Source organism: Miniopterus schreibersii (assembly GCF_964146895.1).
Source record: "Miniopterus schreibersii genome assembly, chromosome: 12".
In the NCBI taxonomy this organism is placed as follows: Eukaryota; Metazoa; Chordata; class Mammalia; order Chiroptera; family Miniopteridae; genus Miniopterus; species Miniopterus schreibersii.
The window spans coordinates 38,710,792-38,738,099 of record NC_138112.1 but is presented as its reverse complement, the minus strand read 5'-3'; the positions used below and the strand labels follow the sequence as shown (position 1 = coordinate 38,738,099).

Sequence of the window (27,308 nt, the reverse complement as noted above, 5' to 3'; positions counted from 1 at the left end):
AAATATATATTTATTATAAAAATCACAGTAGCACAGAAGTTAATGTAATTATTCCCGTTTTACAATTGAGACTGAAGCTCGCTGAGATAACTTGCACAAAATCACACAACGTTTAAGAGGCAGGACCACTGGAACCCGCCCAGGTCTTCAAGGCTTGAATCAAGGCGATACAGCATAATGGAAAGAGAAAAGCTTTGGAGGCAGGTACTTGAGCTTAGTTCATGCCTCCATCTAGCCTCAGGACCTAAATTTCTCAATTTCACTTTCCTCCTCTCTTAAATGAAGAGAAATGTTCTGTAGAAGAGTTCTGAGAATAAAATGAATTGTGTATACAAAACACCCGTCATATAGCACCCAGAAGCATATTTCACCTCCGTGTCTTCCATCACTCTACCATCTACACCCAGGCTCAGCCATCTCCCCACTACATCGTGCTCCTCCCAGCCCATATGGGATATCAGGCAGGGACACAGATAACCATGATAGAGAGAAAGCAGTCATTACTGTATGAGCACACTAGCTTTGCTAGGCTGGCCCAGCAGGACTTCATGGAGGCAGCGATATTAAATCAGGACCTGAAATGTTTTTTTTTCTTCAATCCTCACCTGAGGGTATTTTTTCCCATTGCTTTTCAGAGTGGAAGGAAGAGAGAGAAACGTTGATGTGAGAGAGACATATTGATTGGCTGCCTCTGCACTCAGCGGGGATGGAGCCTGCAACTGAGTGAGGTATGTGCCCTTGGTTGGAATTGAGCCCGGGACCCTTCAGCCCACAGGCTGACACTCTAAACACTGAGCCACACTGGCTAGGGCTGGACCTGAAATGTTTTGTCACATTTCAAAAGATGGAAAGTAGATGGGAGGCTCCTGCGATTCCACATTTGGTAACTAGACAGAGCTTAGAATGAATACATAACTATTCAATAGACTAAAGGGCTTAAGTGTGTGAAATGGGGTTAGTTAGGCCATGCCTACCTCCTAAGTTCTAGGCTAGCCTTCTCCACAGTGCTTAAACCGACAATCCAGACGAGGCTGCACTCAGCCCTCCCCCTTGGGCTCCCCACTGCCATCTGGTGGCCACCAGGAGTCCAGGCCCCGGCTGGGTGAGCTGACCCTCATCAAGGCTGCATCTCCTTCAGAAGGGGTAGTAGGCATGGAGAGGTGGGAGGGCTGCCAAGCCTATGGACAACCCTACTCCTCCCACCCGCTCTCATCCAGGAGAAACTGGCATGAGAAAGGCCCAATATCTTGCCTTCAGCTCCTCAGACCAGCTGAGATTCTATTTTTAACCAGCACTGTGGTGGTTGACAGCTTGGAACGCCTTCTCCCTCTGTTTGTCCTTAGTCCTGCCTCTTGCAGCTCAGAGCCTTGTAGAAAGGATGGATGGGAGCCGGCTCAGTGCTGTTAAACAGAAAACCCACTCTCCTTTCTGTTTTTCGCCCACCTAGACTTTGTCCAGCATAGTTAGTGGGTAGAGGCATTATTAGCTGTGAAGTTAATGAGGCTTACATTTCAGGGCTCCTCACTCACACAAGCAATCTTCCAAGGCCCTGGTTAGTCTCCTAGCAATTTTGTATCTGTATTTTTGTATTCTTTCTCTTGAAAAAAGTCTCCCAATTTTATAAGTTCCAAGCTCCACAAAACTTGGATCTGCCCCCTGATGAGGATGGCTTATTTCCCATCTCCAGTTCAGTGTCTACTTTAAGAGGGTTATTTCTGTCTTGCTCTTGTTTTTCATATGACCTTGAGCAGTTTTCTTTCCTGCTCGTAGTCTCAGTTTGCCCATCTGTTGCAAGATGAAATGTTAAGGAAGCCCTCTCCTGACATAGCATACCTCTGATGATCCACACATGTCCCCTTGGTGAGCTCGTCTGTTCTTCCCTATCTGTTTGTCATAGTGTGTGTGAAGGGGGGATGTTGCTCTCTCTGCCTCTCTGGGGCTGAATCAGTCTTATAGTCAAAAGGGAGGCTGGGCTCTGGGACTTCTATTCAGGTCCAGCCCTCCCCTCCCCTCTTTGTTGTTGCTGGCCAGTAAGGGCGCTTCCATGGAGCAGAAGCTTGGCCAAGTTCTGCTGCCAGAGAAGGGTGCATCGATAAGGCTCTACTCTTTAATTAGCTTCTGTACACCTGTCATGATCTGACCCCTGGTGTTTCAAACACACATTAAATAGAGTCTCATTATATAGTGCTTCCTCTTTTACCTTTTCATTAAAAAATTTTAAAATGTTTTTATTGATTTGAGAGAGAAATATCAATCGGCTGCCTCCTGAAAGCCCCCTACTGGGAATTGAGCCTGAGACCTCTCAGTGCATGAGACAATGCTTAACCAACTGAGCCACACTGGCCAGGGATTAAATGTTAAATAAGCATCTATTAATACAGTACCTTAACAATGATGCCATTTTAAGAGAATGTGCTCAGGACTCATGATGTGTCATGGATACCCCACCTCCCACCCTCACCCCCATTCCCAGCTACTGCCTACGACATGGGTGTATAGGTGGGTCCAGGATGACAGCCCAGAGGCAACACGCAGCCTCTTCCAGTCTCAGACCATGGGCGTTTAGGCAGGGGGTCCTGCTGTGCATGACCTGACGGGGAAGACCACAAAACCCCATGCCTCCTCACCTGCCCCCAAAGAGTCCAGAAAGGAAGTTTAGGAGGAAGCCAAGTCATTTATTATTTATTGAAGAGGTCAGCTGGAGAGGAGGGGTCAGGACATATTACTGAACTGGAAAGAAATGAAAGGACTTCTCAGTGGAAAACAGCCTGTTAGTCAGGGAGCTATGAAATTACTTTGGTGTACCCAAAGGGCACTGTGAGGTCAAAGTGGGGGCAGCCTGGAGCATCTCAGGAGTCGGCACCGTGTAGGGCTGCAGGCTCCTAAATGAATCAGTGCCACTACTATATGTGTGTAAGAGGCAGGTCTTTCCTGTCATCGAGTTCCCGCTGTGGAGGGATAGCCCACCGCTAGGAATGCTGTGTCTGGGTCTGTCCAAGGTCAGGGCCAGTTTCTATGTACCACATCAAGTGAGCCTTGTTTTTTTTTTTGGGGGGGGGGTCCAGTTTGTTTATTTTGTGCCAATAAGCCACCTTTTCCTGTGCATCGGGGTAAGTCCATGCTGTTGGGTGTCAGTCTTTTGCGCCAGTTGGTCTCTGTCTCTTGTGTAGCTGGATGGGTCAGCGCTTGCACAATCGGCCTGTTCTGACTCAGCCCCCGCCCCGCCCCTGCCGCCTCAGCCAGGCCCCAGCGTGCTGATGGTGGTGTAGCTCAGCCTGGACAGCGAGGCGATGGACGGGGTGGGAGGGTCCTCGTCGGGCAGAGGCCTGGGGCGAGCCCGTGGGGGCCGGGGGCAGCAGCGGGCACACGTGTCGAGACAGGCCTGGCGAAAGCGCCGGTGCATAAAGCAGTAGACCAGGGGGTTGACACAAGCCGAAGCGTAGCTCAGCAGGTGAATGAAAGAGATGGGGGCGCCCGAGAGCGCCCGGCGCGCCCCGGGGCCGTCGAAGGCCTTCCAGGTGTTGGCGCTGTACACCGGCAACCAGCACAGGAAAAAAAGCACAACGATCACCAGCAGCATGCGCACCACGCGCTTCTTCGCCAGCAGCTTGGCCTGGGCGGGCCGGTGGCCCGAGGCCGGCCCGGGCGCGGGCGCCGTCAGCGCCGACAGCTCCAGCGCGGGCCGCGGGCGCGGGAGCTGCACGTAGCAGCCGTCGCCGTCCTCGCCGGCCGGCCGGGGGGCGGGCGGGCAGCGCCCGTTCCGCAGGGCGGCACCTGGGCACAGACGGCGGGGCTCAGGGCAGAAGGCGGCGCCCCCACCGCCAGACCGACCGCTTCCCGCCTCTCTCCCACCCACCCACGCGGGCGCGCCCCTTCTGGGTGTCACCCACCTGGTGCCGCCCCGCCGGGCAGCCCTCCTTGGCTTCGCGCTCGGCCCTGGCTCTCGCCGTCACTGTCGCCATCGAAGCGAAGCCCTAAGTAGAGCTCTCGGGAAATCAGCCCGTAGGCCACGGCCATGACCACACCCGGGATGAAGAACAGGAGCAGGAGCAGCAGCACCGACCTGGGGGCAGAGCGCGGCCGTCACGCGGGCCCCGTCCAGCCACAACCGCGGATGAGGAGCGAGCCGAGGGCTGGTGTTTCTAGGACTGGGGTGAAGGCCTGGAAAGCTGCGGCCAGGCCCCAGATGGGAGCCCCGGGGTGGCGCGCAGAAAGGGAATCGCAGTGGCGATTCTTGGGGCGGCTTCTGGGGAAGTTTCTGGGGAACGGTCCTGAGCATCTGGGGGAGATGGAGAAGGGGTTCCCCGGACAGGCAAGGGGCACCCTCACCAGGTCTGGCGAACCCTGGCACTGGGCCAGCGATGCACGCATTGCAGCACACGGGGCCCCGCCGGCTGCACCACGGTGTACACGGGGTAGGGCACCATCAGCAGCCCCGACAGCATCCACGTGGCGAGGATCACGCGAGCGGCGTGGGAGCGGGTCTGCCACACGCGCGCCTGCAGCGGTCGGCAAATGGCGCTGTACCGCTCCAGGGCGATGGCCACCAGGCTCAGCGTGGACACGCTCACAGACACCCCTAAGCAAGGAACGAGAAGGGGTCACCTAGGAAACCCGAACCAGGGAATCTACCAGAGTGACTTCCTCCACTGCCTCCGGGAAACACGGGGCAGGGACTGAGGAGGAGAGGGGCAGGGGGCAGGGGGCTGCCTCACCTACCCATGAGGTAGGCAACCGCCTTGCAGACGACTGTGCCAAAGACGAATGTGCCCATGAGATTGGGCAGGAGGGTGAAGGGCATGCAGGCCACAGCCAGGAGGAGGTCGCTGACTGCCAGTGAGAGCAGAAAGGTGTTGGTGACGGTCCTCAGGCGGCGGCTCAGTCCCAGGACCACGATGATGAGGGTGTTTCCTCCGACGCTCATCAGAAAGATCACTGCGTAAAGGGTGACCCTAATGGCAAGCTCCAGTTCTGGGCGGGAAAAGGAGAGGCCGCAATAGGGGGTCTGGCCCCCACTCAGCCAGACCCCCAATCCCACTTATCCCCAACCACCCCTACCCAGCCAGACCACCTGCTTCCCAAGAACAACCCCCTCCAACTCAGTAAACGGTGAACTTGAATCCTTTGGCCTTCTAACCCCTTGAGGCTTAATTAAATTGGCCTAACTCTGCCCTTCCTTGAGAAAGCCTGTCTTTTCAGGATTTACTCCAAATCTCTTTGCAGCCAAACTTCTTGAAAGGATTATATGCCTCTTTCTGTTCACTTCTCAGTCCATTACAACCCAGTGCCCCATCTGTCCCCCCCCCCCCCCCGCCCCCCCAATCATTGTTTGGACATTTCTTCTCAAGGTCACTAAGCTTTAACGCTAATTGCAAAGGTCTCTTCTAAGCCCATTCTACTTGAACTCCCTGTAGTATTTGACAGGTCAGGTCATGTCCTTATTGTCTAAAAAAGCACCTTCACCTCCTCTCTACTGCCTGCAACCGTTTAGCACGTGCAGATTCTCAGCACTGCCCTCTTCCCCTTTCCACCTCCTCCCTGCAATGCACCCACCTAAGCTATTGGATGACTCAGTTTCTTGAAGGCATCGTATGCACTCATGACTCCCTCCCTTGCCTGGAATACTCTCTCACCAACCCCCACCTCCCATCACAAACTTGTTTTCTGTATCTGGTGAATTTCTATTTACCAAGGTCCTTAAGACTGAGATAAAGCGCCTCCTTTCCTGTAAGGCCTTTCTGGACATCTCATTGAGAGTTAATCTCTCCTCTGACCTATGCATGTTCCTTACACATCTATTAGAACCTTGTATTTTAATGATCTCCAAACATTCATTCTCACTCAACAAACATTTACATGCCAGGCACTGGGAACAGAGATGGACATGAAAAGAGGGAAGGCCACTCAGCTATGTAAACAGATAATTGCCACACAGTGTGATGAGGAGTGGAGGTTGAAGAACACACGAGGTGCTGTGGGAACTCACAGGAGGGACACTAGAGGTGCTGGGCTAGGCAGAGGGCTGACTCCATTTGTTTGAATCATGGATTATTGGGAGATGGATTCATCTTTGGGTCTCCATATCACAGCTAAGCAGACCCAGGCAACACTGAATTGAATTAAACTGGCCCAGTCACCCATACTGATGGCCTCAGCATGAGGGAGACTGGAGTCTGGAGGGAAAGAGGGCAGGGGCAGAGCCTTCCAGCCTGCGGAGAGGAAAGGACTCAGGGCTGCAACTCTCTCTTTCTCAGCCAATACATTGGCTGACTTTTGCCTTAGCCCTTAAATTAAGCTGTTTTCTCATCACAAATACCAACTTATTCAGAAACTGTTGCAGATGTCAAGTAAATGCTATTTATAAGAGATCCCCGAACTAAACCCAGCGGTGACATTGCTTGCTCAGAGCACACAGTAAGTAAGGGGCAGGCTCAGAACAGAAGCTAAGTCTCCAGATCTCTAAAATGCTTTGCCTCCTACCGCTCTCTGGCTCCCGTGCCATTTGTCACACTGCCTCCTTCTCCCAATCAAATCTCAGTCTCGGTGCTTCTTCCTCCCTCTTTGTTCTCTGTCACGGCATTTCTCACTGTATTACAATGATGTCTAATCCTCTGTCTCCCCCGCTAGACTACGAGCTTCTCAAGATCAGGAGCAATGTCCATCTCCTTCTCTGGCATATCCCTGGCACTTGGCATAATGTCCCTCAGAGAGGAAGTGTCAACACACGCTTGTTAGTGAACCTGGAATGAATCTCTGCCACTCTGCATACAAATGCACCTGCTTTGCCCTTCCCCATCCATCCTTCATCTCTGAGCTAAAGCTTGAGCATGCCCTCTCCTCTCTACCTCTGTCTCTTTGGAGACAGAAATAATATTCAAGTGTTCAATATTTAAGTGGTATAAATGTGATGTTAACATGTTAAGATGGTGAGACGTTAATCTGATTGAGCCAATCTGATTTGAGTCTTACAGGTAATATCTGAATGTGTAAGAGTAATATCTGGAGAAGGGTTACTTAAATGAGCATCGGTAATATCTAATTTGTGTGGATAATAATAAAATGAAAGTGCTTGTGTTTAATGAATGAGTACCATCTAAATGACGTGGGCAATGTTAATGCGAGTGTGGGCGACATCTGTTTTTCTGTGGGCAGCATCTGAGTGAACATGGGTAACACTCAAGTCTGTGTGGATTTTATCAGAATAGTGTGGGTAATATCCAAATTTCTACTGGTTACACTGGAGTGAGCCTGCGTAACAGCCAACTGTGTGAGTAACAACATCCAGATGAGTGGCCATTCTTGCACCAATGCTCTGAATCACTTCACATTCTGCTTTCTCAGGGTTCCTCGCTCCATTCACTTTCCCTGCTATCTTCTGCGCCTTCAACCCTCATGGACTTGCCTTTCTTTGTCTGGCTTTTAAATATTGTTCTTCTTCAGAGTCTTGTCCCAGTACATCTCTTTTTATTCTACACACGGTTTTACCTATTCTCATGGCTTCCATGATCTCCTCTAGGCAAAGCCCTTTGAAGTCTGTGTTTCCAGCTCATACCTCTCCCCTAAGTTCCAAACCCCTGGGTTCAACAGTTTACTGGACAATCCCACCTGGGTATCTTGCCAGCATTTACGCTCAGCAGATTCCAAACTGAATTAATTCATAATCTCCTCTTTCAAACCTGATTCTGTTCCTTGTTAATCCTTCTCATTATACAGCACCAATATCCATCCAATTATCCAAGCCAGGAACCTGGATGTCATCCCCTGACCTCTTCCTCCCTCTCCATTTCTCATAAATTGCTAATTCCGTTGATTCCACTTCCAGAAATGCCTCTCCAATCCATCCACTCCCCTTCGTCCCCACTGCCAGTACCTTAGCCTAGGCCAGCATCATCCTTCACCAGGACCAGTGTCATGTAATAGTCCTCTAAAGTGTCCGCCTTCCCCACCCCCTGCCTTCCATGTCCTGTCCTCCAATCTATGCTCCCCACTACAGAACAAATCCTGGCAGTACAACTGAAAGGTAAAATTGTCACTCCTTAGCCAGACCTGTAAGGTTCTCCGTTAACCCTTTAGGCTGGTCTTCATTCTGAATGTCCATTATTCTTCTCTTACGGTCTATGTTCCAGACACCCAGAAACTATGGCACACCCAACAAAAAGGCCATGGATTTAAACTTTGTGCTTTTATATATACTGTTCCTCTGCTGGGGATGTTTTTTGCCTTTTCTCTCTGGTCAGTTGGCTGGCTTTCCCTCATATTTATTTGTTTGTTTGTTTTCAGACAGTTCATACTTCACCTTCTTGGGAGGCCAACGTTGACTCCCAAGGCTAGGCTAAGCTAGAGGTGCTCCTCTTATGTTCCCAACAGCCCCTCGGGGCTCTTCCCACCCTGCTCAATTCCCTGCTTCCTTGTCTGTCTCTTCCACTAAACTGAACTCCATGAAATAGGAGCCACGTCAGTTTCGGTGCCTAGCACAATCTCTGGTTCAATAAATATTTGTCGAATGAAAGAATCTAAGTGAGAGTGTGTAACAACTGGTCTGAGAAAGCACGCGTTATTTTGTCGGGTAAAAAAAACCCATTTGAATTATAATTTATTCCCACTTTCCCTTCTTGGGCTTGGATTAAATTCCTTCTGCTTAACACTGTTTTCTCTCCTGAAATCCCACTTCTTCCTTTCCTGCCTAACAAACTCCAAAGTCAAGACCCAGCTCCAGGCTCCCTCCGGGAAGTCCTTGGAGCCCATCTCCTTTGGGTGCTGATAATTCCGACCCTCTCTCGTGGGACTTCCCCGCGCTGACTGTGATTTTCCTATGGGTATTGTCTTCCTTCTCAGCCATGAGGGTCCAGGCGAGGTCTAGTTCATCCCGTGTCCCCAGCGCCCAGCCCAGGGACTACCATAGCAGGTGCCCAGTAAACATTTAAGGAAAGGAAAGGCGCAGGAAAGGGAGAAACATATCTTGAGCCAGGTCATCAAAAAAAAAAAAATTGTTGACTGATGGGAAGAGTGAAAGTTATTTGGGGGACTGGGTGAATGAATGGCTGTCATCTGAAGGGGGGCAGGAGGAGGTGGTGGGGTGATGAAGAGCAAGGAGGGCTCTGGGAGCTGAAACCTAAGGACACTCAGGTTGGAGAGGAGGCTTGGGAAGGCCTTGGAGACAGAGAAAGAAAGAGGCTTCAGAGCCTGGAGAACTCCAGGTTGGGAGGCGGGGGGGGGATTTGGGGATGAGTGACATGGAGACAGGCAGCTCTAGGGAGCAGCATCCAGCCTAACTTCCAGCTCAATTCAAGTTGCAGGATCTCTTTAGGGGGGGCTTGGGTTTGGGGTAGAGGACACCGGTGGTAACTCCCACTTCCCACTCGGGTTTCCCGAGCTCCCCGCTTCAAACAGCCCCCTCCCCCACCTGGCCTCCTTCCCCTCCCCGCGCTGGCTCGGTGAACTGTGTGCGAGGGGAAAAGAGACCCCGAGGGAGCGGCAGGAGGGGTCCTCGCCTCCCCACCCTCTGCGTCTAGGAGGGGGCTGTGCGCTGGGTTTGCCAGCAGCTCTGGGTGGGACCAGGGCTGAGGGGACTCGGACTGGGTCGTGTGAAGCTGGGGTGGAATTTTACGAGCTGCAGGGGACAAACGTGCCAGGGGAGCTGCCTGGGGGCTGAGGGGGTGCCCTGAGGGGGCGGTGTGAGCGTTTGGAGGAGGAGTGTGGGGGCGGTGGGGTCCCCCTATTCGAGTCGTGGGGTGCAGCGAGGGGGAGCTTCTGGAGCGAGCTTAGGAGGCACCCACCTCGCGTCCCGTTTCCGCGGATGCCGGGCGGCTCGCAGCTGAGGTTGCCGGCGCCGCTGCTGTTGAGGAGGGGGGCCCCCGGGCGGCACGGGGGAGCCCCCGGCCCCGGTCCGGGTCCGGGCGCGCTCCGGTTGGGCTTCAGCAGCTCCATGGCCCTGGCCCAGCCGCCTCCCTCGGCTCCGCCGGGCGGGCTCCCGCGGCGGCTCCACCTGCTCGCGCGGCGGCCCCACGGAGGCGCCCGCGCGCTGGTCCCGCCCCCAACCTTGGCCGCGGCCCCGCGCTCCCCGCGGCGCTCCCCGCGGGCTCCGGGCCCCGGGCGCGGGCGGGCGGCGGTCCTGCCCGGCGACCTCCGCCCCTCCCCCGCTCAGGGCTCGCCCCCTGCGGGACTGTCCTCCAGGCCCGCCCCCTCCCTGGATCTCCGCTCCTCTCGGAGATTTCCTTCCCTCCCGCTCCCCTGCACCCGCGTCCCGGCCGCGGGAACTCCGGTGTGTGGAGAGGTGTGTGTGGGGGCGGGGTGGATGGAGAGGTTTCGAGCAGGGAGCGTGCGGGGGAGGGAGGGTAACTGGGGTGGGGAGGAGGGTGGGGTGCGGCTGCCTTGGGGTCTAGCCCCTTTCCCCGGTAGTCTGGGGACGTAGAGATGGCAACTGAGTCGGAGGCCGCGCGCTGGTCACTAGCGGGGCGCAGGGGACTCGGGCCACGCCGAGCGCGCGCCGCAGTGGCCGCAGTGACCCTGACACCATCGCTCCGTAGTTCCCCGCAGCTCCCTGCCGCGGGGCCGGGCAGCCCCTGCGTCTGCCCCGCACCCCGCACCCCGCACCCCGCACTTCCTACCGCGGGCCGCACACACAGGCTTCCACCTAAAGCTCCCAAGAACCCCCCAGCAGGGGGGGAAGAAGGGGCGGGAGAGGCAGCATTGACCCCGGGAACCCCGGCAGGGAAAAGGGCTGCCCCGAGGAGGAGTCTGCCGTGGGCGTCGAGGGCGGCGGGGGTAGCGGTGGGAAGAATAGCCTAAGATAACGGGGGTGGGGTGGGATGCGGGCGGGGTGCGGTTGCCATGCGGCCCGGCGCGAGCCCGAGCGCGCAGGAGGCGGCTGCTTCCTCCGCGGTCTCCAGGCAGCGCCCACCCTCACCTGACGCACGGACGCGCCCTGTTTGCTCCCAGCGCAGGTGGAGCAGCCTGCGTGGGGCGCCAGGTTCCCACGGGCGGGGCCGGGAGGGGGCTGGGTGACTGGGGTGCCGGGGAAACAAAGTTGATGGGGGCAAGCGCAGCACTGAGGTCGGTTCAGCTGCGTGGGCAGGACTTGCCTCCTCCGATATTTCAGCACAAGAGCAGATGAGACTGGGGACGAGGTGTGAGCCTGTGGGGATTCACAGAGCCCTGTCCAGTCCTTTGGAGAGGCCCTGGTCCAGCCTGCGCGGAGCTGAAAGGGGCTGGGGCGCCGGAGGATTTCAGCCTGCAGGGGGCGATGTCACCTGCTCGCCCCGCCGCCGCCCCCAGCACCGCCTGCCATCCCCATCAGAGAGCCCTGGGCCAGAGGAGCTGCTTGGCTGTTTGTTCAACTCTAGCACAGGTGGGGCCTCAGATAACCTGCTGAACTTTTCCCACACTGGGTGACCATAGGGTGTGGGCGGGCAAAGGAAATGTAGGGGAGAGAGGAGTGGACTGAGGAGAAGCAGACCAGCATTCACTTATTCAGCTACATATGTGCCAGGGATAAAGGGGTGCACTAGCTGTCCCATAGAGGCTGTGCCTGAGTAGGTTGCGCTTTAGTGGGGCAGGGAGGGGTGGGGTGGGGAAGAATGACAGGTGAGCCAATGATTACGAGGTACGGCCCACCAAGATGACAACATCCACCACCCACCAAGATGCACAAATCAGAAATTTAGGGATCGTTTTGGATGCCTTACTCCTTTACGCTTCTTCATCGCTGTGGTGGAGGCTGTGATGGAAAGCCCGGACTCCTCCCCAGAAACGAAGGACTTACTCTCCAGCTGCTGAGAGGGCTGTTGGAACACAGCTCTCCACTGTCAGCCCCTTCAGGAATTGCCTGAGCTGAAGAAAGCTGGCTCATGGAAGGCCATGTTTCCCTTCTGGGACATCTTGCATCCAATGAGAGGCATAAAAGTTCAGCCGCCTCACCCTAACCGAGGACAACTCTGAAACGCATTTGCAGCTCTTCCTGGGGTTGACTGAGGCCTCTGTTGGGACTGAATCACTGCTCAGCTTCTCCCTTTGCAAATCCTTCCACCCTCTCTCTTACACAGCTTTTGACTCCAAGAGCACTCCTTAGTAAACACCCTCCCCAGTAATCTCTGTCTTAGGGTCCACTTCCTGGGAACCTAACTGCCTCACTCCCATAGGTAACCATTTGGGAAGCCCTGTTGATTTTAGCTACTGCGTATTTCTTGAATCGGTCTGCTTGTATCTCCACTGACATCACCCTACTGTCTCTTCCTCTAATTTTCCTAGCCTCCTAAGTGATCCACCACATTTTATTGGCGCCTCCTTACATCCACCCTCCACCTTATAGCCAGAGGGGTATGTTCAGAACACAGAGCATGCCACTCTTCCAATTTCTGCTTTTGAGATAGAGAAAATCTTTTAACAGAGTCTACGAAGCCTACATGCCTTGGCTCCTACTGACCTCTCTAATGACCTTATTCCAAGCCTCCGCGCTTCTTGTTCTGCCTACTGTAGACACACTAGCCTTCCTTTAGTCCATTTAAAAAAAATATATATGCCCTCCATATATGCATGGTTTTTGCTCAAGCTTTCTTTCCTTACCTAATTAGCTCCTGCTTATCCTTCTGATCTCAGTTCAAGCTCTTGGCATTTCTCAGGGATGGTTTCCTGGCTTCCCTCCTGTGGTAGGCAGAATTATAAGAATGACTCTCACTCTTGTGTAATCTTCCCTTGATTGTGGGTAGAACCTGTGAATATGATATTATTCCTATGATTATGTTATATGGCAAAAGGATTTTGCAGGTGTCATTAATGTTACTAATCAGTTGACCTCAGGATAGAGAGATTATCCAACTAATCTTAATCAAATCACATGAATCCTTCACTCACAATAAGTAAGCCAGCCTCCCACTTCATAGAGAAAACAACAACTCCCAGTAGCAAATCTGTTCCATTTTGGATATGTTAAATTTCAGGTGTCTATTAGGCACCTAAGTAGGAATTCCAGTAGGAAACTGAATATACAAGTTGCATAGGAAGTAATGCAAATCGTAGAATTAATGGGAGTATGTTGAATAAAAAGAAATGAGGAGCCCAGCCCGTGTGCTCAGTGGTTGAGCATCGACTCATGAGCTAAGAGGTCACTGGTTTAATTCTTGGTGGGGGCACGTGCCCAGGTTGTGGGCTCAATCCCCACTAGGGGGCATGCAAGAGGCAGCCAATTGATGTTTCTATCTCTCTATCCCTCTCCCTTCCTCTCTCTCTCTAATCAATAAAAAAATATTTTTTAAGAAAGAAAAAAGAAATGAGGAACCAGGTCAGAAGTCTGGAAAAGGCCATTATTTAAAAGCTGGATAGAGAAAGATCAGCCTGCTAAAGAGACCAAGAGGAGCAGGCAGAAGGGTGGGAGGAAATCAAGGGGAGTAAGGCATCTAAAAAGCAAAAGGAGAAAGTGATGAACTGATTCAAATGCTGTTCTTGGACCAAGACAATGAGGACAGAGAAATGCACTCTGAATTTAGTGACCTGGAGACCCTTGACAACCTTGGGAAAAGCACCATTGTGGTGAGGTTGTAAGAGAAGTTAATTACTAATGCAAATTTCCTGAAAAGGCAGGGAGGTATGGAACCCAGAGTACATATGGAGGGTTCTAGATTTTGATAGGAGTGGAGATTCAATTGTGAGAGGAAGTTAGTAGGAGAGAATAAATGTAGATGAAAATAAGTCATGACCAACCAGATAACAACTATATTTTCTAGATTTTTGGCAGCTAAGTGTGGTTTTATGATATGTCCTGAATAGCAGCTATGAGTGGAAGTGATAAATTCAGCTCCCAGATCAAGCTCTTATAGGAGAGGCATAGACTCTTTCTTCCTAATTGTTCTTTCCTGTAGGTTAAATGCGGATGTGACAGTAAGTCACCTTTCTCTAGCCATGCAGTGAGGGTAACACACTAAGGGCAGCCGAGTGACAAGATGGAAGGAGCCTGGGTCTTTTATACTCTCAAGCCATTTTATCACCCATGGTGCTCCAGTATGAAAAAGAAAGAAATTATAATTTTAAGGCCACACAATTTTTTCTCTCTTTTGTTATAGCAACTTGATCTGTATCTTAATTAAGACAGTAGGTGTGTAGATTTGGTGAGACAGAGCTGTAGTCTGAGAAAATAGTTTCTATTTTCTCTATGAAGTTTGAGATCTGGTTACACTGAGTGGTGTGTGTGTGTGTGTGTGTGTGTGTGTGTGTGTGTGTGTATGAGTGGATAGTATTAAAAATTTAAGAGTCAAGAGAGTTTGAAAAACTGTATATAATGGGAAAGAGAAAGTGGAGACCAGGGGAATGTAGAAGGATAATTAGGTAATTAGGAGAGTGTTGAAGACCCACTGAAGAGTTATGAACCAAGAATTTCTAGTGGTATCAGTTTCTCCAGCACAGCTCAGGTGGTTGGATACAAGCATGGAGAATGTTGATGGTTCAATTCATCCAAAGTTGAAATTTTAATGGGGAAAGGGGAGGGAAAAACAAAGGGACAAAGGTAAAATAATGGGCCATGAAATCTCAATTGAACATGAAGACAGAACTATGAGGTAGGTGACAAAGTCTAAAGTGAGTAATAAGTAGGCTTCAGAAAAGTGGGAGTTGTCGGCAGTGAGAGAGGGAAGAGTGAACATCTGAGTGTCAAGGAGCAGGGTTCTATTGGCAGTGAAACAGCAGCATCAGTGAGCACAGAGGACCCCAAATCTATGTACATGAGTTGTGAGGGGATCAGAAGCCACCCCTTTCTCAATTATAAGCCGTATACTTGCCCTTCTGCTGTTTATATTTCAAGGGTCTGCTTCTGGCCTTTTCTCCTAGAGTTTCTCAAACCACTCTCCATACTACTCTCATTACTTATTTTCTATCTTTTCTTTATGCTCAAGGAACCTTGAATTGCTTATAGTTTCATGGTGCATTCAATATTGTTCATCACCCTTGTACCTCACTTATATTCACCCCTCTAACTAATTACAGTTGGGTGATGAAAGGTGAGGGCTAGGAGATGGTGGGCATAGATGGTTTCAAGAAGATGATTTGTAAAGTGAGGAAAAACCCTCCAAGTATTTGGTATAGCAGAGAAAGGGGACATATCATGAGCAGAAGAGGGAATGGAAATGCAGTGCTGAGAGGGTCAGAACTCATTTCTCAAAGTCAGGAAATCCCATCTATGCCAAGGATTAAGCCAGCATTCAGAGCTCATGGGATGTCTCTGGGCCAGAAAATGGAGACTTCAGATCAGAGTAAGGAAGAAACTGCAAAGTCAGCATGGGTAGCCCGAGGAAAGAAACCTGGACCCTTGTCCCAGAACAAGTGAGAAACCTGAGGTCAAGGAAACAAGTGCAAGGCGTCCTGAGGCAAGGCCAGGCTCAGTCCTGAAGGACGCTGCCTTTCTGACTCAAGCCTTGACCTGCCAAGGTTGGCAGGTTTTTTTGTTTGTTCTCTGTCTCTCTCTTTCCCTGTTTTGGAGGGTGGTGCTGGCCCTGCTGAGCTTGACTCTTGTAGGCAGAACAATTTACCTTTTCCTTGGGAAAACCTCAATCACCTAGCTACTGCCCTACTACCCAAATGTGGGCACACAGTCCTTCTTTCAATATTCTATATCACAGTTGAGATAAGAAGGGAACGTTTAAACACACCAATAAGAGTTGGAGCAGAAACAACTAAAGAGATGAGAATATAGTGCCCAGTGCACAGCCAGATAACCGGCTTTATAAAGTACTGCTTATTCCAGGTAGCTTGTAGATCCACAAAACAGCATTTTACTCAGGAAACTCAGTGCTAACACACACAATGGTGTGAAGGTCATGGAACAGGCTCTGCCTCCAGCAATTCTGGCTCTGACACACACACACACACACACACACACACACACACACACACAGCTGGGACCCAGTCTAAGAGAGAAGCCAAGCCACAGTTTAGTCCTTGGGGTGCCCACACCCCTACTGGCTCAGCCCTTTGCTCTGTGGCGGATTAGGTTGCCTTCTCCCCACATCTTTCAAGGCCTTCTTTTCTCTGCATTTCTATGATGTGCAGATATCCTTCTGTGCTGAGCTTCTGCCCACGCACTGCCTGCTCACATAGGAGGCCCTTCTCTTGGGATAATTAAACAAAGAAGGAGCAGGCTGAGAAGACAGACCGGCTGGAGCCAGAACAAGCAAGGATGCTGGGCAGAGAAAAAAACAAACAACAGGTGATAGGACAGGCTTTCCAGAACTTGGGGCTTGTGCTGGGGAGAGCAGAAGCAACAACGGGGCTGGCTCCAATTGGATGGTTACTCTTGGCTTCAGACATAAGCTCACAGGTAGGCCAAGAGGGGCTTGGATGTACCAGATCAGGGCCTCACTTGAGGGCTAAAAAAGACATAGGAAGGCTCTCCCAGGAAGTCACCCAGAGAGGACTTCCATGAACACATCCCTGTCATTAGCCTGTGGGGCCCTATGGGACCCTTTGGTGAACAAGGCTGAGGACAACAGGCCAAGGTACTGAAACTGGAAAGGCAATGCCAGATGCAGAGAGGGCCCATGCCTTCTGGGTGAGGACAAAGATTGTTCAAGTCCTGAATGCTTCGGGCCTTTAGATGGTGCTGCCCCCTAGGGGCTGCCTCAGTCTGATTTGTCACAACTTCCTCGGTAATGTCTGTCAGCACCACCACTGCTGCATTTTAGTTTTCTTTAAAAATCCGAACAAGGGGCTTCACAAGCCAGTTGAGACCTTGATTTTGTCTTTAAGGTTCCATTTCTCTCAGGGTAATTCTCCCAACCCTACAAGGCAACGCAATCCTGACTCCTGGGAGTTATCCGGGAGGAGGGGAGAAGGGGGACCCTTGTGCCCTCTGCTGGCCAGGTCTGGCATTGCCAGGATAGTCCTGAGGCCCAGGACCAAGCCAGATCAGATCACCTGTGCCCCGAGGCCTCAAAGGCACAACTGCTGCTAGAGGGATAGGAATAACGGTTATAGCTACTATTCATTTTTAAGCAATTGCTATCTGCCAAGCACTTATAGGCAGTTTGCACTCATTATCTTGTTTATATTTTAATTCCCCAAGCATTTCTTTCAACAATAATGAAAGATTTTGTAGGAGGCAGAGAATCCCCCAGCTAGTAAGTAATATTTCAGAACAAAAAGCCGACTCTGGCTCCAAGCACCCGATTCGCTCTCAGCTCTTTCCCATCAGTGACTTGGACCGTGACTCTAACCCCAGCTTGACGACTCGTTTCTGATCCAAGCCTCAAGCCAAACCCTAGCTCCAGCCCCAAGCTGGAATCCACCCACCTCCTGTCCTGCCTCCTAGTGCTTGCACCAGATCTCTCCTTGGGTTGAATGGCCCCTCTCCCTATGCATATGATTTCCTCCAAGCTTGGTACTTTATTTTCATCTGTCTTGGGGGAGAGGAGGCTAGCAGCCAAATCCTCAGGAAAGGATGAAGTGGGGAGGGCTGAAGAAGCTTCTAGGGGGAAGTAGCTAACTGGGAACACTGTAGAGGAGCATACACCTCAATTCCTAGTTAGGTTGAAGTGTCCTGAGGTTTGTGACCCAAGGAGGAAAGTGGGTGAGATTTTGGTCTGGAAAGTGGGAGCAAGAAGAGCTAACCCAAAAGCAGCTGGGCTCTCAGTAGAAGGCCCCTTGGACAACTCTTGACACCCGTGTAGGAATCTAGCACAGACTCCAAAACCTCTGCCCTCCTCCCACAGCTGCATGAATGGAGTCAGAAGAGCAGGAATTGGCAGCTTTTCTCTAGAGCAGTGGGTGGTCCCTTGTCTTTGGCTGCAGCCCTGAGATCACACTTCAGCACACTGGGCAGGCTGGCTGGTGATTCACAAGCTTTGCTCTGCTTCATTGGCTCCTTCTCCCTGGTTACCACTGGCGACTGTCTGTAACAGTCATTCTCAAAAAGGCAGGCAGCTTGCCTGGCCTGGCCTCAAGCTGAGGTAATCCCTTTCCTTATCTCTAAAAGAAATAGTAAGACAGACCTAGGTTTCATTCCATGGCCCTTAGGTTCCCTATGATATGGGGCAAGGTGTTTAATCTCCCAGAGCTGTGGTTTCATTTCAAAATGGGGTAATAATAGCATTTTTCTCATATCGTCGTAAGGATTAATTAAGACAATGCATTTAGCCCAGGACCTAGCATAAAATGGATTGACAATAAATTGTATCTAACATTTTTAGTTGCTCTATCAGTTTCAGTTTTCTGATCTAGAAAAATAAGCATAATAATAATAATTTAAATTTCCTAATATTTTTCTAAGAGCCAAATGAAATAATGTATGTGTAGCAGTCATGAGTGATTCCATAACAGTGTGTAAAAGTTTGGCCATTTTCTTGATTCTTTAAATCAACACTTCTCATCTAAGCTTTTAACCACCAGCCTGTGGAAGGTTTAATCTCAGTTGTGTTTTGTGGCTTTCTTTCCATTCTCTTTTTCCCCAACTTAGAGTCTTGCAAAAGTCTCTAAGGAGTTTATATTGGACAGAATATTTGGAGGGCCTCAGCCTTCAGACCATGGAGATTATGCTGATATGCACCTTATTCAAGCTGGCTCTCCACCTATGGGGCGCTGCTCTGAGGCCCATGCCAGCTAGCGCACGGTGATCTTTCTCCAGTTTTCAAAGACTCAGTTCTCAGTGTTCCATATTCTAGGACCCCTGTGGAAGTGGGAGTCCAGGCTGCTTTCCTCCCCAGAAACCCTGTGATAGGTAGAATTATGGCTCCTATTACCTTTGTCCTCTGGTGTTATTCCTGTGATTAGGGCAAAAGGGACTTTGCAGATGTAATTAAGGTTAATAACAAGCTGGCTTTAAAATCAGGTATTATCCTAGATTATTTGGGTGAACCTAATCACATGAGCCCTAAAAAGCAGAGGTCTTTCTCAGCCTTTTAATAGAAGAGGAAGTGAGAGATTTGGAGAGTGAGAAAGATTTAATGTGCCTTTATTGTCTTGAAGATGAAGGGGCCATGTGTCAAGGAGATCAAATACCTCAGTCCTGTAACCAAAAGGAATTGAATTCTTCCAACAACTTGAATGATTTTGGAAAAAGATTGTTTGCCAGAGCCTTCAGAAAGGAGCCTGGCCCAGCTGACACCTTGATTTTGGCCTTGGGAAGCCCTGAACAGAGGACCCAGTTGAGCCACACTGTGTGGGCTCATAGAACTGTGAGATAACAAATGGGTGATGTTTTAAACTGCAAAATCTGTGCTAATATGTTACAGCAGCACAAGAAAACTAATATAATGCTCAAGAATCTCATTCTCATTCCTTTTTTTTGGTCTTGGAGAATCTTTTGTCGCTGGGCCTAGAAGCTTCTGCTTTTTTTTTTTTTTTTTAATATATCTTTATTGATTTTGGAGAGAGGAAGGGAGAGGGAGAGAGAAATAGAAACATCAACGATGAGAGAGTCATTGATCGGTTGCCTCCTGCATGCTCCTTAGCAGGGATCAAGCCCGCCACCCGAGCATGTGCCCTGATCCTAGGCCGACTCTCAACTGCTGAGCCACACCAGGTGGGGCAAGGCTTCTGCTTCTTCAACTCTAAGCCCTTGCAGAAAATCAGGCACAATTCACTAGGTGAATTATTTTTGTGAAAACTTAGGACTCTTCCTTTTCATAAACAAAAGCTAGGGCATAGAGTTTCTGTTTTTGATGCTGCAATTAAAAAAGGTTTAAGTCTGGGAGACACAGAGATTCAGGGACATTCTTATAATGCGAGGAGGGATAAAATGAGCCCAAGTGAATATGTCAGTAAAGTTTTCTGCCACATATATAAGTTCTTAGTCTAGTAACTAACATTCTTTGGGCTAAAAAAATATTATTTTGGTTATTCCAGGAACTTAAACTTTGGGTTCCCTTCTGCCCATCTTGATTTAACTCTATCCAGCTTAATCCCAAACTGTCAAAGCACTGTCTTCCACACAGTGGTGGAAATCACTCCATAACTAGAAGGCCCCAGCATGGAATTGCTGATATTCAGGGTGTCTACTGGTGTGGTGGCTCCACCATGAGGAATTAGCTCCATGTGATTTGAGGGCTGAGATGGTATGAAAACCTCTTGAGAAACTGACATGCATCTTTCTCCAGCATTGAGCCTCTGTCTACTTCAACTTTCATCTCTTTGGTTGCCAAATATATATTTGGGGACCTACTATGTGCCAGGTACAGTTTTGGCCCTGAGGATCCATATATGAACTAGAGAGGCTTAGGGTCAGTCCCATGGATCTTATATTTTGCGAAGAAGATATCACAAAATAACCACATATTTTAAAATAATTTAATGTGCAACGTCCTTCACCATCTCTTCTGACACCTTGACTTCAGTCTCAGCCTCAGTTCTTATGGCTATTTGAGAAAGTGTTGTTTTAAGTCCTTCATGTCTGAGTGCACCTGTGTCACCTGCATCCACCATATTCAAAAGGTTGGTCAGCTCTGAAGACACCAACAGCTCTGGGGACTGTCCCTATGACCACACATCAGCAGATGCTCTCCATACATCCTGCCACCCTAGCACTGAGGGCTGCACTCTGCATTCTCTTGCACTACCTGTAATAATCATTCTTGATATTCAGTAATTGATATTGGGTATCTTGAAATCATGGGCCCAACTAATGACCAAAATGGTTTACATCGCCCCTCTTGCTCAGCTTTCACAGGTGCTTGGAAATCATATTATGAAATCTTCAACCACAATCCCCCAAATCTGTGTTTTGCCTTTTGCCTAATAGGAGATATTCCCACATAAAAACTTCACTGCTATAGTAATAAAGGTGTTTTGCCCATGATTTCTCCTTGCTCCTCCTGACCAATCCTGGTTCTTCCTTGTGTGATCCTGCATGGTGCAGTGTGCCCCTTCCTGTTGGGAATTGTAAGCAATAAATTCTTCTTTCAATGGTATTGACCACTCTGTGTCATTACTCAGCCATATTGATAAATTAAGTCCCAGGTACATGTTGAAATACCAACTGGCTACAGCTTACACACAAAGACTGGCCAGGCCCTGGAAGAGCTATAGTTGTGACTAGGAAGAGTGTGACTCAGATGATATCAGACTCCTCCATACAGATCTCACAACACCTTCTCTGCTCCAAACCTGCAGACCTTCCAAGCATGTCAAAACCCTCAAAACCCTCATCTTCAGTTGTCCCAACCACGATAATCCATTCCATCTAGTCTCTAATTTTCACCCTATGTTTTGTAATATCTGCCAGCATCAAGGTCAGCTTCAACAACTGGGTAGGACAGGGCCAGGTGAGTGGTCCTAGGAACTACTCTTCTCTTGGAATTAGTCCTGAATGCAGGGTAGCCCTGACCACAGGATCCAGGGCTGGGCCAGAGGAAGGAAAAAGGAGCAGAGGTATCTGCTCACACCCCATAGAACTCACAAGGTTGAGGATATACACTCTGCTATGAGATGCAGTGGTCAGTGTGTGTATGTGAATGTGCCTATGGAAGCGTGTACACACTACAGCAGTGTGGGGTATAAGCCTGCTTCACCTTGGCTCAGTACTGATTCTTGATTCATCAGGTACCTGGGCCCCTTTGAATCCAACCCACCAGCTACTACACAGCCCATGCCCCTCACCCCTGTGACTCAGAATTCAGAGAGAAGTCATATGGCCCACTACTAAAGCCAACAGCCTTTTCCCATCAGCCCTGTAAATGCTTAGTAAGGAGGCAAATACTTTATTGAAATGCAACTTGCAGGGTACACTTGTGACCCCATAGGGGGACATTTAAAGGATATCTTGGAATAAGAGGGCTCTGGGTGTGCTTTTGTGTATTTACAGATGTGTGCACACCTGTGGAGGGCATCTGTGTGTCTGTTGGTGGATGGCTCTCAGTATATGTGTATTTATGAAGTGCATGACTGAATGTGTATATAAGACATATCTATGTTTGAGAGACAGCATGTGTGCCCTGAGAATGGAAACTCCAGAGCATTTTTTGTGGAATGCACAGTCTTGGAGCCAGTGTATGTATGTGCAATTGTAGTGTGCATGCATGTGTGTGTGGGGGTGCCGGTGAGTGCAGGGTGAGTGTGTGCTGTACTCCTACATCTCCAGGTGGGCATCTGCAGACCCAGTTCACTCCCATCTCTGTGACCTAGCAGATAAGATGGCAGAGTTTCTGCAGGAAGGCTTTCCTATAGCTCTGATTCACTTGGAGGTGGGGCTCCTAAGGATAGGGATGGGGTTACTCTGGGCCTGGGGGTCCCTCCTGTCCAGCCCTGCCCTCCTCATCCTTGGAAGTTTCCTCCCCAGACTCGCCTTCATCATCGGCCTCGGCCAGTTCCTCAGGCATTGGCCACTCTCGAGTCTGCCACTCGAGCCGTTCGATGCGATAAGCGATCTTGAGTGCACTGGACTCCAGCTCAGCCAGGAGGCGAGCGAACTTGGTCTGTAGATCATCTAGTTGTTGGTCGAGCCCTCGCAGCCGGGACTCCGTGGCCTCCTGTAGGGCGATCTCAGCTGCCTCAGCGTTTACGTCCAACTTGTTCATTTTGAGCAGGATCTCCCGGCCCTTTTCCTCCATGACGGTCTGGGCCTGTGGATACTCACTCAGCACTTCCCGCAAGTCCTCCTTGCTCAGGCAAAACAGGTCGGAATAACCCAGACTCTTGATGTTGGCTGTGCGGCGGTTCCCAGACATATTCCCTGTGGCACATGGGCAGATGGGAGGCTAATTAGTCAGGGTGGGTGTGAGGGAGCATTTCACTCCTGAACAAGGGCCTCCACCTCCATATTTGTGCTTCTGAAGCTCTCTCCTTCAGTAATTCTTTCATTCAGTAACTTACTGAGGACTGACCTGTGCTGGGAGGGTATTAGGGACCTGCCTCCAAGAAGTCACAGTCTAGAGGAGACAGACATTTAATTGGATGGTTACATAACAGCATAGCTGGTGCAGGGTGGATGTGTGCATCTGGGTCTGTGGGAGGACAGGCAAAGAGGCCCCCAACCTTAAGGCCGAGACTTTAGGGAAGCCTAGAGAAAGTGATGCCTGACTGAGGGGAGGTAACTAGGGAAAGCGGGGCTGGAGCAGCTATGCAGAGGGAGAAACATAAACAGAGGGATGGAGGTAGAAAAGAGTTAGGTTGGAGCAGAAAACAGAAGGCAGTCCAGAGTGGCTGAAGTGTAGGGTGTGAGGACAGTGGGAAGAGGAGGTGACAGCCAGGTGACTCCAGGTCTCATAAGCCATGGTGAGGAGTTCAGACCTTATGCTGAGGGCAATGGGAAAGTACTGAAATATTCTAAGCAGGGGAGCTGTATGACATCATTAGCATTTTAGAAAGATATTGTGGGGGGAGGGTGGGTGGGTTAGGGTTAGGCGACACACTGCAAAGTCTCAGAGCTAGAAGTACCTTAGAAGAGGCAAGGGAGCTACTGTTTGTTGAGCACTTGCTATGTGCCAGGCACTACTCTGGGTGCCTCATTGATATAGTTCATTTAATCCTCACAAATAACTTTTTGGGTTTTTAGTATCATCCCTGTTGGACAGGTGAGGCCTACAAAAGGGAAGTGACTTGTCCAAAGTCAGGTAGACAGCAGCCGACTGCATACAGGTTGCAGAGCTTGAGGGCGGCTCTTGGAGGACAGATATAAGGCCTTTAGGACAACTGAAGAATGGGATCCCCAGGTTGAGACAGTATCTAGCCTCAGTCAGTGACAGTGTGCTCACCCCCTTTCCAGGTTGTCCCATCTCCCATGACCTCAGTGTCCACCTGTGATAGGAAACTCTTACTGCACAGGCTGATAAGAGGAATAAATGAGCCAATGTACAGTATTTGGCCCTGACTGGAGTTCATGTTCAATAAATGGAAATGCCTTCATTTCCATTTGGCTGTGAGAAAGTTGTTCCTGTACTGACCCCAAGTGTGTGTGCTTATTACCTGTGTGACCTTGGACAAGTTTCTAAACCTCTTGTGCTCTAATTTCCTCATATCTATCTATATATCTATCTATATCTATCTATATCTGTATATGTATATATCTCTATCTATCTATTATCTATCTATATCTATCTATCTATCTATCTATCTATCTATCTATCTATCTATCTATCTATCTATCTATCATCTATCTATATTGATTTTTAGAGACAGTGGAAGGGAGAGGGGGAAAGAGAGAGAGAAACATTGACCTGAGAGTGAAACATTGATTGGCTGCCTCTTGCATGCCCCCTCCCAGGTATCAAGCCCTCAACCCTAGGCATGTGCCCAGGATGGGAACTGAACCGGTAACCTTATGGTGCACAGGACGATGCCCAACCAACTGAGCCACAGAGCACGTCTACTCTCTCTTCCAAGGGCCCACCCTACTCACTGATCTTGGCTTAGCTTCTTTTCCTGTACTCCTTCTATGTCCTGCTTCTGTCCTGGGCCCTCTAGTGATTCAGGCAAAGGCCACATATCCTTAATCTGTAGGCTCTAAAGTACCATCGGGTTTCAGGGCTGGTTTCTGCTGTTCCCATCCCCCCCAGCCCTGTCTGGAAGCAAATGCTGGGGTACCCACCTTTGATGTTGATGATGCTGATCTCCCCAAAGTAGAGCCCTGCACCAAGCACAGCATACTGTGTGACACCATCGTCTGCGACCACGGCCAGCTGACCCTCGCGGATGATGTACATTTCTCGGCCAATGTCCCCCTTGCGGCAGACATATTCGCCTGGTGAGTAGGTCTGGGGCTGTAGCTTCAGCACCAGCTCCTCCAGCAGGCTGGCCTCACAGTTCTGGAAGATCTGCACCCGGCTCAGAGTAGACAGGTGCACAGACACGGCCACTTCTGCCCGCAACCGCTCTGGCAAGTGCTCTAAGATGGCGACCTCGTTGGTCATCTTCTTGTTGATCTGCAGGTGCTGGTACCTGGAGACGAGGGCAGCACCAGTTCCTCACCCGCCTCTGATGTGCCTCCCTCCATCCCTTCCTTCAGGGCTCAGCTCAGCTTTGCTTCAGCCAAGAGCCCAACCACACTGCGATCTCACAGGGGTCATGGGAACACTGGAGGGTGGGCTGATGAATACCTTCAGTCCACAGTCGCCTTTGTGGGTCACAGATATGTTTTGACCTTTCCTCCCTCACCCAGGGCCTGGAAGCCTCCCTCAGCAGACAATGAATGAGACACCCCTGACCGCCTGTCAGTTTCTGCCCACCAGCCGGTGATGTCTCCTAGCACCCAACCGAGAGCCACTTCAGTCACCAAGCCCATCGCCTCCAAAGGCTTCTGCTCTTGTTGGCGACACTTCCTTTCGTTGGGCCCACAGAGTGGACTAACCGTGACATAATGGACCACCTTGCTTTTGGCCAGGCCCTGATGGGTGCTGCCCTGAGGCCTTCCGGGGCCTTCGGAGCCTTCCCAGGCAGGGGCAGTTCCCAGGACCTAGGTTATCCTTCCTTGCGCATGAGTTTCTTTCCTTATCAGTCTCTCACCCAACCCCTCCCTCCAAGTCCAGACCCAGTTAGTGGATGACATCCCTTTCCTAGTCCCCCCCAGTGAATGCCTGTCCTGCCTGCCTTCCTGCCCCCACCCCCCCCCACCCCCCCACCCCCCCCACCCCCCCACCCCCCCCCCCCACCCCCCCCCCCCCGCGCAGGAGGCCCCAGGCCCCGGGCCCTGTCCGGCGCCCGCCCCGCCCGGCCCCTCCGGCGCGCACCAGTCAATGACGCGCCGCTCCAGCCGGCGGTTGACCCGCTGCAGCTTCATGTATTTCTTCACCAGCGCGTGGTCCGGGTAGAAAGCCGCATCCGCCGTGTTCATGTTGTAGATGACGGAGCTCATGCTCCCCATGATGGTGGCGAACCCCATGACGGCCAGCAGGAAGTCGCCCACCATGAAGAGGTACTCCTCCTCGCGCGCGGGCTGCGGCGTGTCGCCCACGGTGGTCAGGATCAGCGTGGAGAAGTAGAAGCTGTAGAGGTACTGGCGCCGCAGGCGCGCGAAGCCCGGCCGCGCGGGGTCGGGGTACACCCAGGCGTCCCGCCCGAAGCCCAGGTGCTGGGACAGGGCGAAATAGAGGCAGCTGTTCCAGTGGATGACCACGAAAATGTAGAGCATCAGCTTGGCGATGCGGAAGGCGTTGGGGTAGGCGGTGCGCGTCTCCGTGCGGTCGAAAGCTTCGAAGAGGCGGGGAGCCCGCAGAAAGCGGTTCAGCCGCAGCGTGGGCGTGTGCGGGCCCAGCCGCGCGTAAGCCGCGTCCGTGGGCAGCAGCGACGCCAGGTCCAGGCAGAAGCTCCAGGTGCGAACGTAGCGACGCCCGATCCTACCCTTGTCCACCACCAGGATGCCCTGTTCCAGGAACCCTGGTGGGAGGAAGGGGAGGGCAGGGGTCGGGTGTCGGATGCCATCGTCAGGCCTGGGGCTGAGTCAGGCACCTGCCTGCCCCAGTAACGAGGGTGAGGATGGCAGGCCAGGGCAGGGCGGGGAGACAGCGGCAGGGAGAGGCTGGGCAGGTGCCACCCTGCTCAGGCTGCCTGGTGTGCGTAAGGTGCTGTCAAGCATAGAGGTATGTGAAAGTGCTGGGGGGAGGGGTGGTCACTCTCCCTTTAGGAAGAGGACTTCTAACAAAGGGTCAGTCCTGGGGCTCACTGACCCGTGTGGAAGCGCACCACGATGTCCAGTAGGTACAGCAGGTCACTTGTGTAGTCCAGCACTAACCAGGCCACCAGATAATCGTGTTGCAAGTCGGGAAAGCAGGCTCTGCGTGGCAGACACAGAAAGGATTGGCTTAAGGACACCCTTTGTGCATGAGGTGGTCTCCCCAAGCCACTGAGCACTCCCCACGGGGCCCTCGCTTAGGCCCCGCTGGTCCCCAGGCCCTGCCCCTTCTCCCGAGCCTCACTCTTTAGCCCACGTCTCTGCTAACGCCCCTCACTTAGCATCCAGCCAAACCTGCACACGATGATGACGAGGTTGTACATTACTGGGAAGACCATCGTGTTCAGCCACCAGTAGTAGTAATCCCCAGACGGGTCCAAAACAGGCAGTGCCTTCCTGTGGGCAAGAGGGGAAGTCATGTTGCATTTATTCATCATTCAATGTTGAGTTTGTGACTGGGGTACCAAGAGGAATCCGGCTCCATCTCGTGAGGCAGACAGATCTGACCCAGGAGACCAGGATGGCTCACCTGGCCTTGGACGGGGCAGGAGGGCTGGACTCTGTCGTCTTCACTTTGCTGTCCTGGCTCATGGTTCTGTGGCCTGGTGCCTGGGTGTGATATCAAGGGCTTCTGCTGGTAGGAGGCTTCAGGAGGTGGGGGCTAGTGCCTGCCTGCCTGCCTGGAAGGGGCTGCCCTTAGTCTCCAGCTGCAACTCCTCTGTCTTTGGCTTCT

The 27,308-nt window shown here is 51.2% G+C and overlaps 2 protein-coding genes across 4 annotated transcripts; both read right to left on the bottom strand.

The window, feature by feature from the left end:
• Window positions 1-2,663: 2,663 nt before the first annotated feature.
• On the bottom strand, window positions 2,664-9,927 carry CCKBR (cholecystokinin B receptor; the record flags this gene model as incomplete). 3 transcript variants are annotated; one of them, XM_081153836.1, is made up of 5 exons in its annotated part: window positions 2,664-3,774; window positions 3,891-4,063; window positions 4,330-4,579; window positions 4,720-4,971; window positions 9,777-9,927. In XM_081153836.1, the coding sequence occupies 5 exons, from the start codon at window positions 9,925-9,927 to the stop codon at window positions 3,236-3,238; spliced, it is 1,365 nt and encodes a 454-aa protein (XP_081009962.1). In that variant the 3' UTR covers window positions 2,664-3,235. The 3 variants fall into 3 exon arrangements, with proteins under 3 accessions (XP_081009962.1, XP_081009963.1, XP_081009964.1); XM_081153837.1 differs by having other exon boundaries at window positions 3,906-4,063; XM_081153838.1 differs by lacking the exon at window positions 4,720-4,971 and having other exon boundaries at window positions 3,906-4,063.
• An 11,722-nt stretch (window positions 9,928-21,649) lies between these two features.
• CNGA4 (cyclic nucleotide gated channel subunit alpha 4) lies at window positions 21,650-27,308 on the bottom strand. Its single transcript, XM_081154395.1, has 6 exons — window positions 27,105-27,308; window positions 26,870-26,971; window positions 26,571-26,677; window positions 25,635-26,280; window positions 24,497-24,846; window positions 21,650-22,642 (listed from the first exon to the last, which is right to left on the bottom strand). The coding sequence occupies exons 1-6, from the start codon at window positions 27,164-27,166 to the stop codon at window positions 22,182-22,184; spliced, it is 1,728 nt and encodes a 575-aa protein (XP_081010521.1). The 5' UTR covers window positions 27,167-27,308; the 3' UTR covers window positions 21,650-22,181.